This window comes from Symsagittifera roscoffensis, chromosome 5 (assembly GCF_963678635.1).
Source record: "Symsagittifera roscoffensis chromosome 5, txSymRosc1.1, whole genome shotgun sequence".
Taxonomy (NCBI): Eukaryota; Metazoa; Xenacoelomorpha; order Acoela; family Convolutidae; genus Symsagittifera; species Symsagittifera roscoffensis.
The window spans coordinates 24,640,515-24,652,275 of NC_087066.1; the positions used below are offsets into that span (position 1 = coordinate 24,640,515).

General features: G+C 37.5%; 3 protein-coding genes across 3 annotated transcripts in view; all 3 read left to right on the top strand.

The window, feature by feature from the left end:
• The window catches only part of LOC134845710 (superkiller complex protein 8-like), a 201,083-nt gene extending 198,385 nt beyond the window's left edge, over positions 1–2,698 (top strand). The window contains exons 2-4 of the mRNA XM_063862761.1: positions 561–807; positions 967–1,131; positions 1,970–2,698. Of these exons, the coding sequence (XP_063718831.1) occupies positions 622–807; positions 967–1,131; positions 1,970–2,596 (978 nt within the window). The 5' untranslated portion in view covers positions 561–621 and the 3' untranslated portion in view covers positions 2,597–2,698. The remainder of the gene's footprint in view (positions 1–560; positions 808–966; positions 1,132–1,969) is intronic.
• Positions 2,699–2,773: 75 nt separating this feature from the next.
• LOC134846076 (alpha- and gamma-adaptin-binding protein p34-like) lies at positions 2,774–6,257 on the top strand. Its single transcript, XM_063863268.1, has 2 exons — positions 2,774–3,428; positions 5,722–6,257. The coding sequence occupies exons 1-2, from the start codon at positions 2,788–2,790 to the stop codon at positions 5,969–5,971; spliced, it is 891 nt and encodes a 296-aa protein (XP_063719338.1). The 5' UTR covers positions 2,774–2,787; the 3' UTR covers positions 5,972–6,257.
• A 92-nt stretch (positions 6,258–6,349) lies between these two features.
• On the top strand, positions 6,350–10,698 carry LOC134845909 (leucine zipper transcription factor-like protein 1). Its single transcript, XM_063863037.1, has 11 exons — positions 6,350–6,384; positions 6,459–6,621; positions 7,893–8,055; positions 8,288–8,333; positions 8,416–8,493; positions 8,751–8,816; positions 8,897–8,983; positions 9,297–9,359; positions 9,573–9,677; positions 9,990–10,093; positions 10,419–10,698. The coding sequence occupies exons 1-11, from the start codon at positions 6,382–6,384 to the stop codon at positions 10,432–10,434; spliced, it is 894 nt and encodes a 297-aa protein (XP_063719107.1). The 5' UTR covers positions 6,350–6,381; the 3' UTR covers positions 10,435–10,698.
• The last annotated feature ends 1,063 nt before the right edge of the window (positions 10,699–11,761 follow it).

Consider the following 11,761-nt stretch of genomic DNA (forward strand, 5'->3'; position numbering starts at 1 on the left):
AGTACATCAATTCGGATTTGCCTTGCGTGTAGGGAATAATTGTTAGAAGAAATTTATAAAATTTTTCTTGGAAATTTATTCAAAAACTACTGATATTACTTTAAAGGGCAGTCGGAACCTTCAGGGCTTCCACCTGATACGAGCTGTCTTGTTCTCGAAAATAGGAAAGGACAATGTTTTGTCAGGCCTGATAGCCTTCAATTGATCATCTACAAACCCATCAGTACAAACAATTTCCTGTACTTTCCAATTAGGCTGCTAATTTTCAAATAGCCTACATTTTGGGATTATTTTTCGGTATGTGATGATTGTTATTTTTTTTGAGTCGCTAGTGATTGAAAGCTTTGCCTTTTTGAATTTTTCTCCATTTTGTTCAAGTTTTCCCATTTTTGGTAGTTTTTTTGACATGTGATTGTTTTTGGTACGACCTCTCGAAGTGATAATGGGAGGCTTTTATTCGAGCAATGAAAACATAGTTTATCTTAGAAAACATAGTTTATCTAATTTTAGTTTCTCTTTATCCCAAATCACGCGCTGGAAATTCAGCTAGTTTTTTTTTCAGATTTGGTAGAAAGGTGATTGACTAATTTGTGGAGTGCAGAAGTTACATTTCCCCTACCGATGAATCTAGCGGGTCTGCCTGGAGGTCCTGCTCCAGTGGGGGGTCAGTACAGCACCCTGTTGAAGAAGCCAAATGCACACAGTGACAGTATCTGGTCTGTGGCCTGGAAGAGACAGCCCCCCTCCTCAAAACAGTCAGTGGCCACTGACGTCATAGTCACTGGGGGTGTTGATGATACAGTCAAGGTGTGCTCTTTTGGCTATGTTCAACTGGTTCTGTCTGTTGTAATTACTCCAGTAATTTCACTCCAGCACGAAAACTTGCAAATCATCATAGAATTTTTTTTCTTCTTATATTGGCTGCATCTGTCGATTGAGTGATGTGTTGTGATTGTTTCGTTGCAGGTGTGGTACTGGATGGGGGAGAAACTGGACGAGAGGTTCAAATTGGAGGGACACCAGTTGGGGGTGATCTCGGTGGACATTGACGAGACAGGCACCATGGCCGCCAGCAGCTCCCTGGACTCACACATCAAACTGTGGGACCTGGAGTCAGGCAAACAACTCAAGGTCATTATTTGGGTCCTTTTTGCTCCGAACTTCTCTAAGTTTGTTCATTCTCAAAAGTTCTACCTTCTATACCTAGTGGCCGCGGAATCATTTCCCATGATACCCCCCCCCCCCCCCCCCACCCAGCATAATTTTTAAAGTGATTTTCTGTGATCGAAAAGAACTGGTCGCCGGCTTAGAACCTCAACATTTCTGATTTTCTTTTAACTTTTAAAGCATTTTGTTCAAAGCACAATGAATGAGTCATAAATTTGGAGCTTTTTGTTAGTAGTTAATCGATTTTTACTTGATATTTGCACTTGTTTAACTAGTTGTCACCGCTTGGGTTGCCAGAATGGCCGAAACAATTAGAAAAATGTTTCCTAAAAAATGTTCCAATGTGAGCCAATCTACGTTTCGATAGGTATTATTTATCAGCAAATTAGCTTGAGCTTAGTTTTGCTAGTTAGTCACAGTAAGTTAAAATGTCTCCACGTGCTATAAAGTTATATAAATATTAGTTTTCTGTGTCTTAGGCATAATGTTTGTTCATGTCGAACGGGAATGGGGGATAAAATTCGGCAGTCTTGCGAGTAAACCGAACCCTAGACATGCTATACTGTCTGACTATTGCGCATTCAATCAGTTGTTACTTGTTCCACGTACAAAAACATAATGCAACTATTTCAAATCAAAACAGTGCTTAATTACTGCGACAGCCTTACAATCTGGAATCTCAATATTTATCTTTCCCTCGATCAAGAAGTTGCTGAACGATTTTTTTATCTTGCCATTTTTAAATTATGTAATACGTTTTTACTATCGTTTTATCAGCAAAGCTACAACTAAAGTGTTTCAGGACATTGACGCCGGCGCAATTGATGCTTGGTCAGTTAAATTCACAACTGACAGCAAATTTCTCATCACGGGCAGTCACAATAACCAAGTGAATATCTTTGAGTGCGAATCGGGGCGGAAGACTACCAGCCTCACTACTTCTGGTAAATTCAACCTCAGTCTAGCAGTCTCGACCAAAACGAAATACGTTGCAACTGGTACTATGAACGGATATGTGAACGTGTTCGACGTCGAAACAGGGAAAACTGTTGTCACATTAGAAGCACATACGATGCCAATTCGAGGAATCTGTTTCTCGCCCGATAACCAGCTGCTAGCTACAGCTTGCGACGACAATACGATAAAGATAATCGACGTTTCGGCTCCGACAACACCGGTAGCCACTCTTTCGGGACATCAAAGTTGGGTACTATCCGTTGATTGGTCAGCCGACAATACTCGACTCGTTTCGGGCTCGTCGGATCGTTCAGTAATGGTTTGGAACTCGGCGTCCAGGAAATCGGAAGCAACTTTCGTGGAGCATGGCGATCAAGTTTGGGGTGTGAAATTTAACCCACAAGGCAATAAAATTGTGTCTGTCTCTGATGATAAAGCTATCCATGTTTATGAAGTGCCACCGCTTGGTTGATGTTTTATTTTAGTCTGTGCTGCTGAAACTATTAGTGTTAATTGGTTTACTCAATACTGCTCTGTAAATTGTCTGTAAATAAGCATCTTTTTTCATTTCGAAGTTCAGTCATTTTAGCTGTAACGTTTTAATTTCGGAAAAATTAATTTTATTTCGAATATTTTGTTTTTCAGATTTGTGAAAAATTTGCAATGTCTAGACGAGTTCCAACTATTCTTTTCATCGGCCAATCAAAAGGCGAGGTTGCCAAACTGGTAACTGATGTCACAAAAATTGAATGTAGTGCCGAAACAGGTCTCGCGAACCCAACATGGAACGTTGATTGCAAATACTACACGGCCTCTCTGAACATCAAAATGGGTAGCTTTCAAACGATTCCGGGAAGTCAAGAGTTGACCGAAGCTCTTGTAGTGTTATTTGACCCTAAAAATGAGTCATCGCTGGGCGCCTTGTTCGCATATGCTGATCAACTAAAGACTAAAAAACCGGATGTTTGCCTTGCAGTGTGTGAAAACTTTGACGACGCAGTTGAATCGTATGAAAACATTTCACAGTTTTGCAGTGAGTATACATTTGAGTTGATTGAACTGTCGCCTGCGAGTAAGCATGTTGCAGGGGGTGAAGCAGAGAATGAAGAGTCGACGCGATACGAATCGGCCGAAGAGTATGGATCTACTCGGGTTCTCAATGCGCTCCTCGCAAACCCCTGGACAGGAATGAAGAGGAAGAAGTGGACTCCCCCTGGAAAGAAGACGGCAGAGGGCGAAGAGGAAGAGAAAGAGGCTGGGAAAGCAGATGAAAAAGGAGCAGGGGATAAGCCAAAAGCTGACAGGTTTGTTAGAACACAATTTACATGGGAAGTGATATAAAGAGTTGCAAAAAGTTGAAACAGACAAAATTAATTAAAAAGAGCAAATGACCTGTTTTAGAAAACTTTTGCATGCAAAAGCTAAATTTTCAGAAAGAAAAATGTCTCAAGGTCACCAAAAGTTGCTCAAAATTGGTTGCTCTTAATTTTTTTTTTCTGTTTGTTCCAACTTTTTGCTACTAATTATAGGTGATGAGTACATTTCAAACAAGCAGTCGCTCCACTAGTTTTATTTAAATTCTATTGCACAATTACACAAATTACCTATTTTTTTGCGTAGAGAGACTTACGGTACCTTGCATGCTTGAATTAATTTTTCGGCATGTCGACCAGGTCTATTTGGGGTTCAGTAATCACTACGATTTATGAAATGAATAGAGAAAGCAGCTTTTTAGAGCTCCGATATTCAAATAACTGATCGAAAATGGATACACTATAGTGGGCTATTAGAACGATCACTATTTGCACCCAAGGTTATGACAGCGAATAGTGGGATTGTAGTGGTTAGCTGGAGGAGGGTGAAATGTAGAGATCTGATAAACGGCCATAACTTTCACTCCAAACATGAGGCTCAAACAATGTGACTTTTTGGATAATCTATTATCTATCTATCTATCTACATTATACCATATAGTATGTATTTAAATACGGGCTTCACTATCTCGCCATGTTTAAGGTTTTTCAACTTATTTTTTGCATGTTTAACGAAGAATTTTTTCACGTTTAAGCTATATCGTATATTGCAACGATTAAGAAATTTTTTCGATTTTCCAGTTTGAATTCAGTGTTTTTTTCACCAAGTTTAAAATTAGAATTCAACAGTGGGATGCTGTTAGGGTTCCTTCAGGGTTTTGTAAATTTGGACTCCAATTATGATTTCCCAAATCAGTTTAGCTTACGAGATACGACACATTTTTAGGACTTTTCAAATTTTTTCAAAATTAAAAACCAAAAAATTTGTTTTTCTGATGCCTGTATTTGGGTGCTGTTAGTGTACTCTCAGGGGTTGCGTATATTTCCTCCGACTTTGACTGCTCAAACTTCTTTAGCTTTCAAGATATGACGTCTGATTGATTTGTTTTGTAAACATTCAGAAAATTTATTGTTTAAAAGAATTCAAAAAGTTTCTAACTCCCAACCCGCTAGTTTGGGGCTTTCAGGGTAATCTCAGGGGTTGCGAATCCTACCTCCAAATTTTACTGCTCAAATGCTTTTATTTTTCGAGATATCACGTTTTTTTGTGATTTGTTCAAAAGTTTTCAAAACAGATATAAAAGTTTTACAAAATTGGAATTTCACAAGCCTCTAGCTGGGTACTGCCCGGGTAGTCTCAGAAATTGAAAATTTTTCATACGAGTGCGCTGTTGAAATCATTTTAGTTTCCGAGACGATGTTTTAATTTTTTTTCTAATTTTTTCAAGAAACTTGACTTAAAAAAAGCTCGACAATCTTTATTTCTCAACCCTATAATGGGATGATCTCAGGTCACTCTCGAAGGTTGCAATTGTTTCCTCAAGTTTGACTGCTCAAATCATCTTAGTTTCCGATATATGCTGTTTGAAATTCTCAACAACACTATCGTGGGGTGCTGTCAAGGTTCTCAGGAAGTTTACATCTAGGCTTCAAAATATGACTGCTCAACGCATTTCATTTTCCTAGACAGGGGCGGATCTAGAATTTTTCTCGAGGAGGGATTTTCAAAAAAATTTCAAAAATTTTGTCGACTTTTTTTTAGGTCGACCAAATTGATTTTCCTAGCTCTCCTAAAGCACTAAAAAGACTGTTTTGGTCAAACTTTCTGCGCCGCAGGTAAATTTTTGAAAAAACAGGTAAAAAAAGCCGTTTTTCGAAAATTTTTTGGCGCGCGCTCCCCCTCAAAGTTAGTATATATTGGCGCCTTTAGAAAAATTTTAGGATCGCTCAGCCAAAAATGGATTTCTCAAAAAGTAGCAAAGGGGGGACCCTTTGGGTCGGCAGGGGGTCAAATCCCCCTGTTCCTAGATATGAAATATTTGTGGCTTTTCAACGCCAGTTCTTCCTGAAATTTTTTGTCTGATAAGTTTTTTGTTGCAGGCACAATAAAATGCCTACTTGTTATAGAAAATCCAGCAACTTAAAATCGCCCTATGCTAAAAATGGAATGTTTAATTGACAAGCAGCGGAAAAGCGATTTCATTTATAATCCCCCGTTTATTATATTTGCCATTTCAGTAAGCTGTATCAAAATTTTGTGTGCAATTACTGATTTTCGCTTTAGTGAAGTTGACGCGCTTGTTAACTCATGCGCTGGTCAAATGGCATCTGTCTTCAAAAAAGACGAACCTCCCAAAGCCTCTTCGGGCGCCTCTGCCTCGGCATCTGGAAGCGTCGATACAGGAATGGACGACCTTCTGAGCAAACTAAAACAGCTCAAGGCCAAAGCAGCCGGTATGACAGACGATGATAGGAAGAAATACGCTGAAAGAGTGGCAATGTCTTTTGCAGAAGCAACTGGTGTTGATGAATAGTACTTGAAATGGTGACTGAAAAATTGTTACGGAGAGCGGACAGCATCGTGTATTGAGCTTTAGAGTGGCCGTGCAAGTTTGAATCCACGCATGAATTGCGCTTGGTGGTCATCAAAGGCTAACTTAGTGGCGTGAAACTAACTGTAACAATGGGTTTTATCAGTGCAAGAACTGATCTAAACAGTATGAATTAATGATTTAACTAACCAATATTTCAGGAAATAGCTATTTAAGATTAATTTAATTTATTCGAAGCTTCGCATTTAATTCAATGATTAATTTTTTTTCTCAGTTTTCATGTAAATAGTTGAGAGCAATTATACTATTCGCAAAAGTTACGTGAGATGAAAAAATTGAAGATATAATTTTTTCAGATAGTTGCTTGCATTAAGAAAACTTTGTACCTCAAAATGGTAAGTATCTTACACCTATGATAATCAATTGTTTCGTAAACCTAAACACTTGGACTACCAAAACGTGTTCACAGGAAAAAGCTCTGGGACTAAATGAACATCATACGACACAAGTAGTAGGCTACATGCGCTTCTCTCGCTTCAAGAGGAAAGAAGTGGTCAAATCGATTAACACCTGCTTTGATGACGTCAAGACTTCACATGTAATGCAGGAGTCCACCTTCACTCAAGATGAAGGTAGGTTCGCCGTCAATTCAGAAGTGTCAGTGTCATTTTTTGTCATTTTTTTAGGAATTAAATTCAACTTTTGTGAAAAGAAAGTAAACTTGCACTCTCCAACAATAAAAATCCAAATGGCGAAAAAATGAAATTTTAAGTTTTGAAAATCGAATTTTATTGAACGAAGTTTCAAGGCAAATAAAAAATGTTACCTTGTGACCGCGTTTTCTCTCTAATTTTGTTAGTTTTCTGAAGTAAGTGTCAATTCTAAAAGATTTTTGAAATGCAAATCTTCAGAGTGATTTAATTTTTTCTGCGAATATCGAAAATCGAAAAATGTTCAAGTTGTTCATTCTTGGCTGCCCTGTGATCATGACCAGACCCTTGTTTAGGATTTCGAGCGGAATTTAAAAATCATCTACTGATCTGTGTTTGTTTGTGTCTTGAATTGGATTAGTTTCATCAAAAATTTTCAGTCATCAAAGATTTTTGAAATTAGATCTTTAAGGTGATATTTTTATTAATTTTTTTCCCACTGTTTGTGAAATTTACTGCAACTTTCTTGAATAGCAGTAGCGGATTCAATTTAAAAGTAAATTAGAGAAAAATATTGACCTTGCTTTGTTATTGAACCTCAATAACTTTTATGCCCTATTCCACTTAGATGTATTGGTAAAGCGCGTGCCTTGGGATCCCACTGTCGGGGCTTTGAGTCCCGGCCAGACCCTGTTTTTTTCGATATGTATAGAAATTTAATATTATTTTTGAGAAAGCTTGTATTGTACACTTACTATTGTACACTTACTTTTCAAAGCATGAACCTTCTTCAAATATGAGCAATTTTTCTGTAATTCGAGACATGTGTGAAATTTTTATAGATGAAGCTCATTTTTTATCCGCTGGTTTGCACTGCTTGTTGTATTGTATCGTAAGTGGTATTAAGGTCCGCGGCGCCTCTGTGTTCATGTCCTTCTGAAAACCAGTAAAAATGCAGATCAGTGAAGACACCGCTCGAAATTACTGTTTCCTTCTTGAAATCGAATTTGTTATTATCAGTGTTTTTAATTACAGAGACAGCTTATTGATTTTTTTGAATATCACGATTGAAAGGACTTAAATAATGCCGTACTCGAGGGTTCTTGCTAAATTTTTGCGGGGTCCGAGGGTGGCGGTGGTCAGAACAATTGAGTGTTCTTATAAATTTGAAATTGAAATGATGTGTTAATCCTATAGACTGAATTGTTAACCACGTGTCCAATTGATTGCTCTCTTGTTTTTTCTTTTTCCAGTGATGCAGATTCTGTCCTCATTGGAGGATCAGATCAAAATGGACGTGGAGGGTGACCTGGCATTCGCTATGCACACCAACTTGCTCCTTCTGAGACAGTTGTTCGGCCAGTCGGAGAAGTGGCACTTGAAACTGAATGCTGACATTTCACAACTAGAGAACTCGTAAGCACCAGGGCATTTAAAAGATAACAGTGGAATTTAGGTAGCTTAATTAGCGATGTTGTGCTAGTTTTTTTAAAGAAATTTCACATACATGGAGCAGAAATATAGCGAAGTTACAGAAAAGAAACGGAAGTAAATTTATGACTCATCCCTGGGATAAATATCCGATAATTTTTGAGTTTTTTTGTCAATTCTGAAACGCTTCAATTAGTTGAAAACATCTTTGTTTTAGAGACCTGATCGAGAAAATGAAAGAACTCGAGAGTAGCTTCTTTGCAGTGAGTAAAACAACCGTATTATTTTTCTTATGCTTATCTCGTCAGAATATAAGTCTAGTTATGATGGAACTGCGCCTTTCAGGATGGATCTCTGGAAAACAAGAAGCTGGATCCACTAGACTCTTCCGTCAATGCAGGTCCAGCAGCCTTATTGCACATGGTACGCCAGCTAGCTCGATACAAACAATATTTTTAGATCCTTTAAAATGAACCGAAATCTTGTTAGGTTCGGTAGAAATTAATACGTTGTTAGAATGCTGTCAAGGCTTGATTGAGACAAATACCAAATACAGAGTGATGTTGTCACTCTTGTTGGCAATAATTTCGCATGTAAAATCTGGAAGTGCATTTTTCCAGTGCTATGACTGTTTTTTAAGTTTAAGATTTCGGATATCTACTCAGACCTGGCGTGTTTAGAAAATAGCTGAGTTACAAGAACAGAATGACTTTCTTCTCTCCAAACTCAAAACAATTGAAAGTGCCGTGAGTAATTTCAGTTTATTTAAGTCAATATGAGAGTTTTTGTTTTGATTAGTATTTTGACATTAATGGGATAATTTCAGGCACTCTCTTCCTCTGGAGATAAGAAGCATGTCTTGCAAGAATTAGAGGACGCTCAGAAACGTCTTGATGCTATGAAGCGGAAATCGGTGAGGAGTCTTTAAACTGCATATGAATTTAAAATGTAATCACGGATCATCAGCCTGGTGAAATGGAACTTTTAAATAAGGCTGTTTTCCTGTATTCTTTCAGTCACTCGAGCTTGATGTTCCCCCTGTTGAATTTTTTGAGATGAAATGATCTTTCAAAATGTTACTCGGAACTTGAATGTGTTCGAAAAGTTCATTCTGTATTGATAAGGTTACTTGCTTGAATAGCAAAGCAATTTGAATCAAACTGACGTCTAAGTTTTATTTTGAACAAAGTGGGTGCTGTTGTTAAGGACGATTATATTATTTTCAGGGATTGTCAAGCGAAGAGATGGCTCAAATTGAAGCAGAGATGGCTGAATTGAAGTTGAAACAGGTAAGCACTGGATTTGTTCTTTGCATCAAATCAATTTTTCACTCCTCAAAAAACTTCTGCGCTAGCTACTGGTTTCGATACCTACCCATAGGTTTTGCATCATCAGTATTTCAAAACGCTGGTGGATTTGATTGTTGCTTTGGATTGGATAAACAGTCAAGTATGTATTATGAAGCATGTCCGTTTTATTCCATGGTGTCTCTCTTTTTCCAGGGTCCGAAGGGAGATGACGGGAAGTCTGCTTACATGGAGAGCGAGATGATTTCGGCGAAGCACAAACTGCTAGAAGCGAGAGAGATGCTGGAGAAAAACGAGAAGGTAGCAACAGCCGAACCTTTTCTTAATACTTCTAGTTCAGAGCGCTAAGATAGAATTATTTGTACGAGCCTTCAACTTCGTGCGAATGGAATACGATATGATACTTTTTAAAATAATTGCCTCAAAGTCAAGTCACAGAGTTTTGGGAAAGATTTATGGTTTTCATGCCGAATCTGTTCACCACGAAACAATTAGTCAATGCACAATGACAACGTGCTTTGGTCTCTAAGTTCGAGAAAAATTAATTTCTAAATACGAGCAGATTGTAGTTCAAAGTTGACTTTTTTGATTTGGAACTGTCTACAACTTTAGGAACTGGAACGAAAATTCACTCAGACAGGAGCCTACAAAAACTTGAAGAGGATGCTAGATACGAAGAACTCGGAGATAAAAGAGCTGCGGCAGAAGCTATCCAAGTAAGTACCCTAGAAAGATGAGTCTCTCTCCATTATAAAAAAAGATAAGCAGAAACATAGGCGACATGCAATTTAGAGACATGGCCTGTATAATAATTTATCTTTTCTAATTTAGCTTTGCAAATGAGTGAAAATTCCGTTTTTCAAATTGTCTTCCTTGTCTTTAATACACCAAAACAAACTGTTCAATGACATAGGTGGCCGAGACGAATCAGCTCAGCCGTTTTTTAAGTTATAAATATTCAACCGCTTTTGCATAAATATTTGAATGTATAATGTATCCCTCCTGGAATACAGTTCTTTTATTTATTTTTTGGTCTTTCAGGTACGAGAGGGATTGAATCGGTTGCAGCCAGTATTCTCTGTTCATATTGGCCCCCGAATCAAATGATCATTCATCACATCATGACATGTACCGCTAGAGATAGAGAATTACTAAAGCCGACGTTTGTCGCAGTACATCGACTTAAATTATTGATACCACCAAACTTCACAATGGTTTCAGGAACTTTGCATGTTTTGTTTTTGTTGTAAATAAGTTATAATAGCATTGTACAAAATCTGTATGTTATAGATATATCATGTAAATAAGTTTTCAACTGAATTCTGGTATTGTATAATTTCTTAATTTACAACTGATGTTGCAAACCTAGTGCGAGTTAGGAACATTTAAGTCCTCAGATTGACTTTTCTATTCATTGGATTTTGCGAACAATTGTTCATGAAAGCGGAGACATTATGGATTTAGTTATAAAATCACCCTCACTTATTTATTGCACTTGCGATTTGCTAGCGTTATCAAATCGGAACATTGTCTGAAAGAAACTCTAAATCGTTTGATATCTTGATTTATACTAACTTCGAACTCATCGTGTTGTTCTAGATTCTGTACTTATCGGTAACGTCTCTGCGTGGGACGGCAAAGGTTCTTGAGTTTGAGTCTGGTCAATATTGTTTCTTTTTGCCAAGTTGGAAAAAATTTCCGTTAAAAAGTGTCTTAATGGCACCGTGCTAAATTCTCCTGTGATTGAAACGAAAATTTAAATGCATTTGGACTTATGTAATTTGTAAGTTTCCCCAATTGTGATAGCTCTTTTTTTTCCATTTTTTTTGTTTTCGAGTCATGAAAAAGTTTATTCGGCTTAAATGGTTTCTGCTTAGCACCTAACATTGCATTGTTTGGAAGAAAATTAGGTATTATATTTTTGTGTATACTGAGGGGTGAATTACAGCTCAAAGTTTTTCATAACATCATTTTTGGTTTAGGTTCAAATGTTCGTGTACTCAAGTTGTCTGCTTACTTGCCGCTCGATAATTCTTTGAATGCCTATTTAGTGTTTGCGATTGTGTTTCTGGACATAATTTCCTCAAATTTGTTGGTAAAGTTTTTGACTTTTTTAAAAATCGACTGATTGGCTTCTGTTTTATTTTCTGTCGGCTAGCTTGCGATACTACAATTGTGAGATATAGCAAGTGGCGTAAAGCTCAGCATCGCCCCTATGTAAATATGTCTTCCGAATAATCTCGGTAAATGAATATAAAAATTTTGTTGAAATAATTTTTTGAGCGCGGTGGAAGTACAGCAGCTGTAGATGAGAGCACTATATTGTGTTTTAATTACCCTTGCGACTTTTTTCCCGTAAGCAACTTTTTAGCGACTGTCTATTT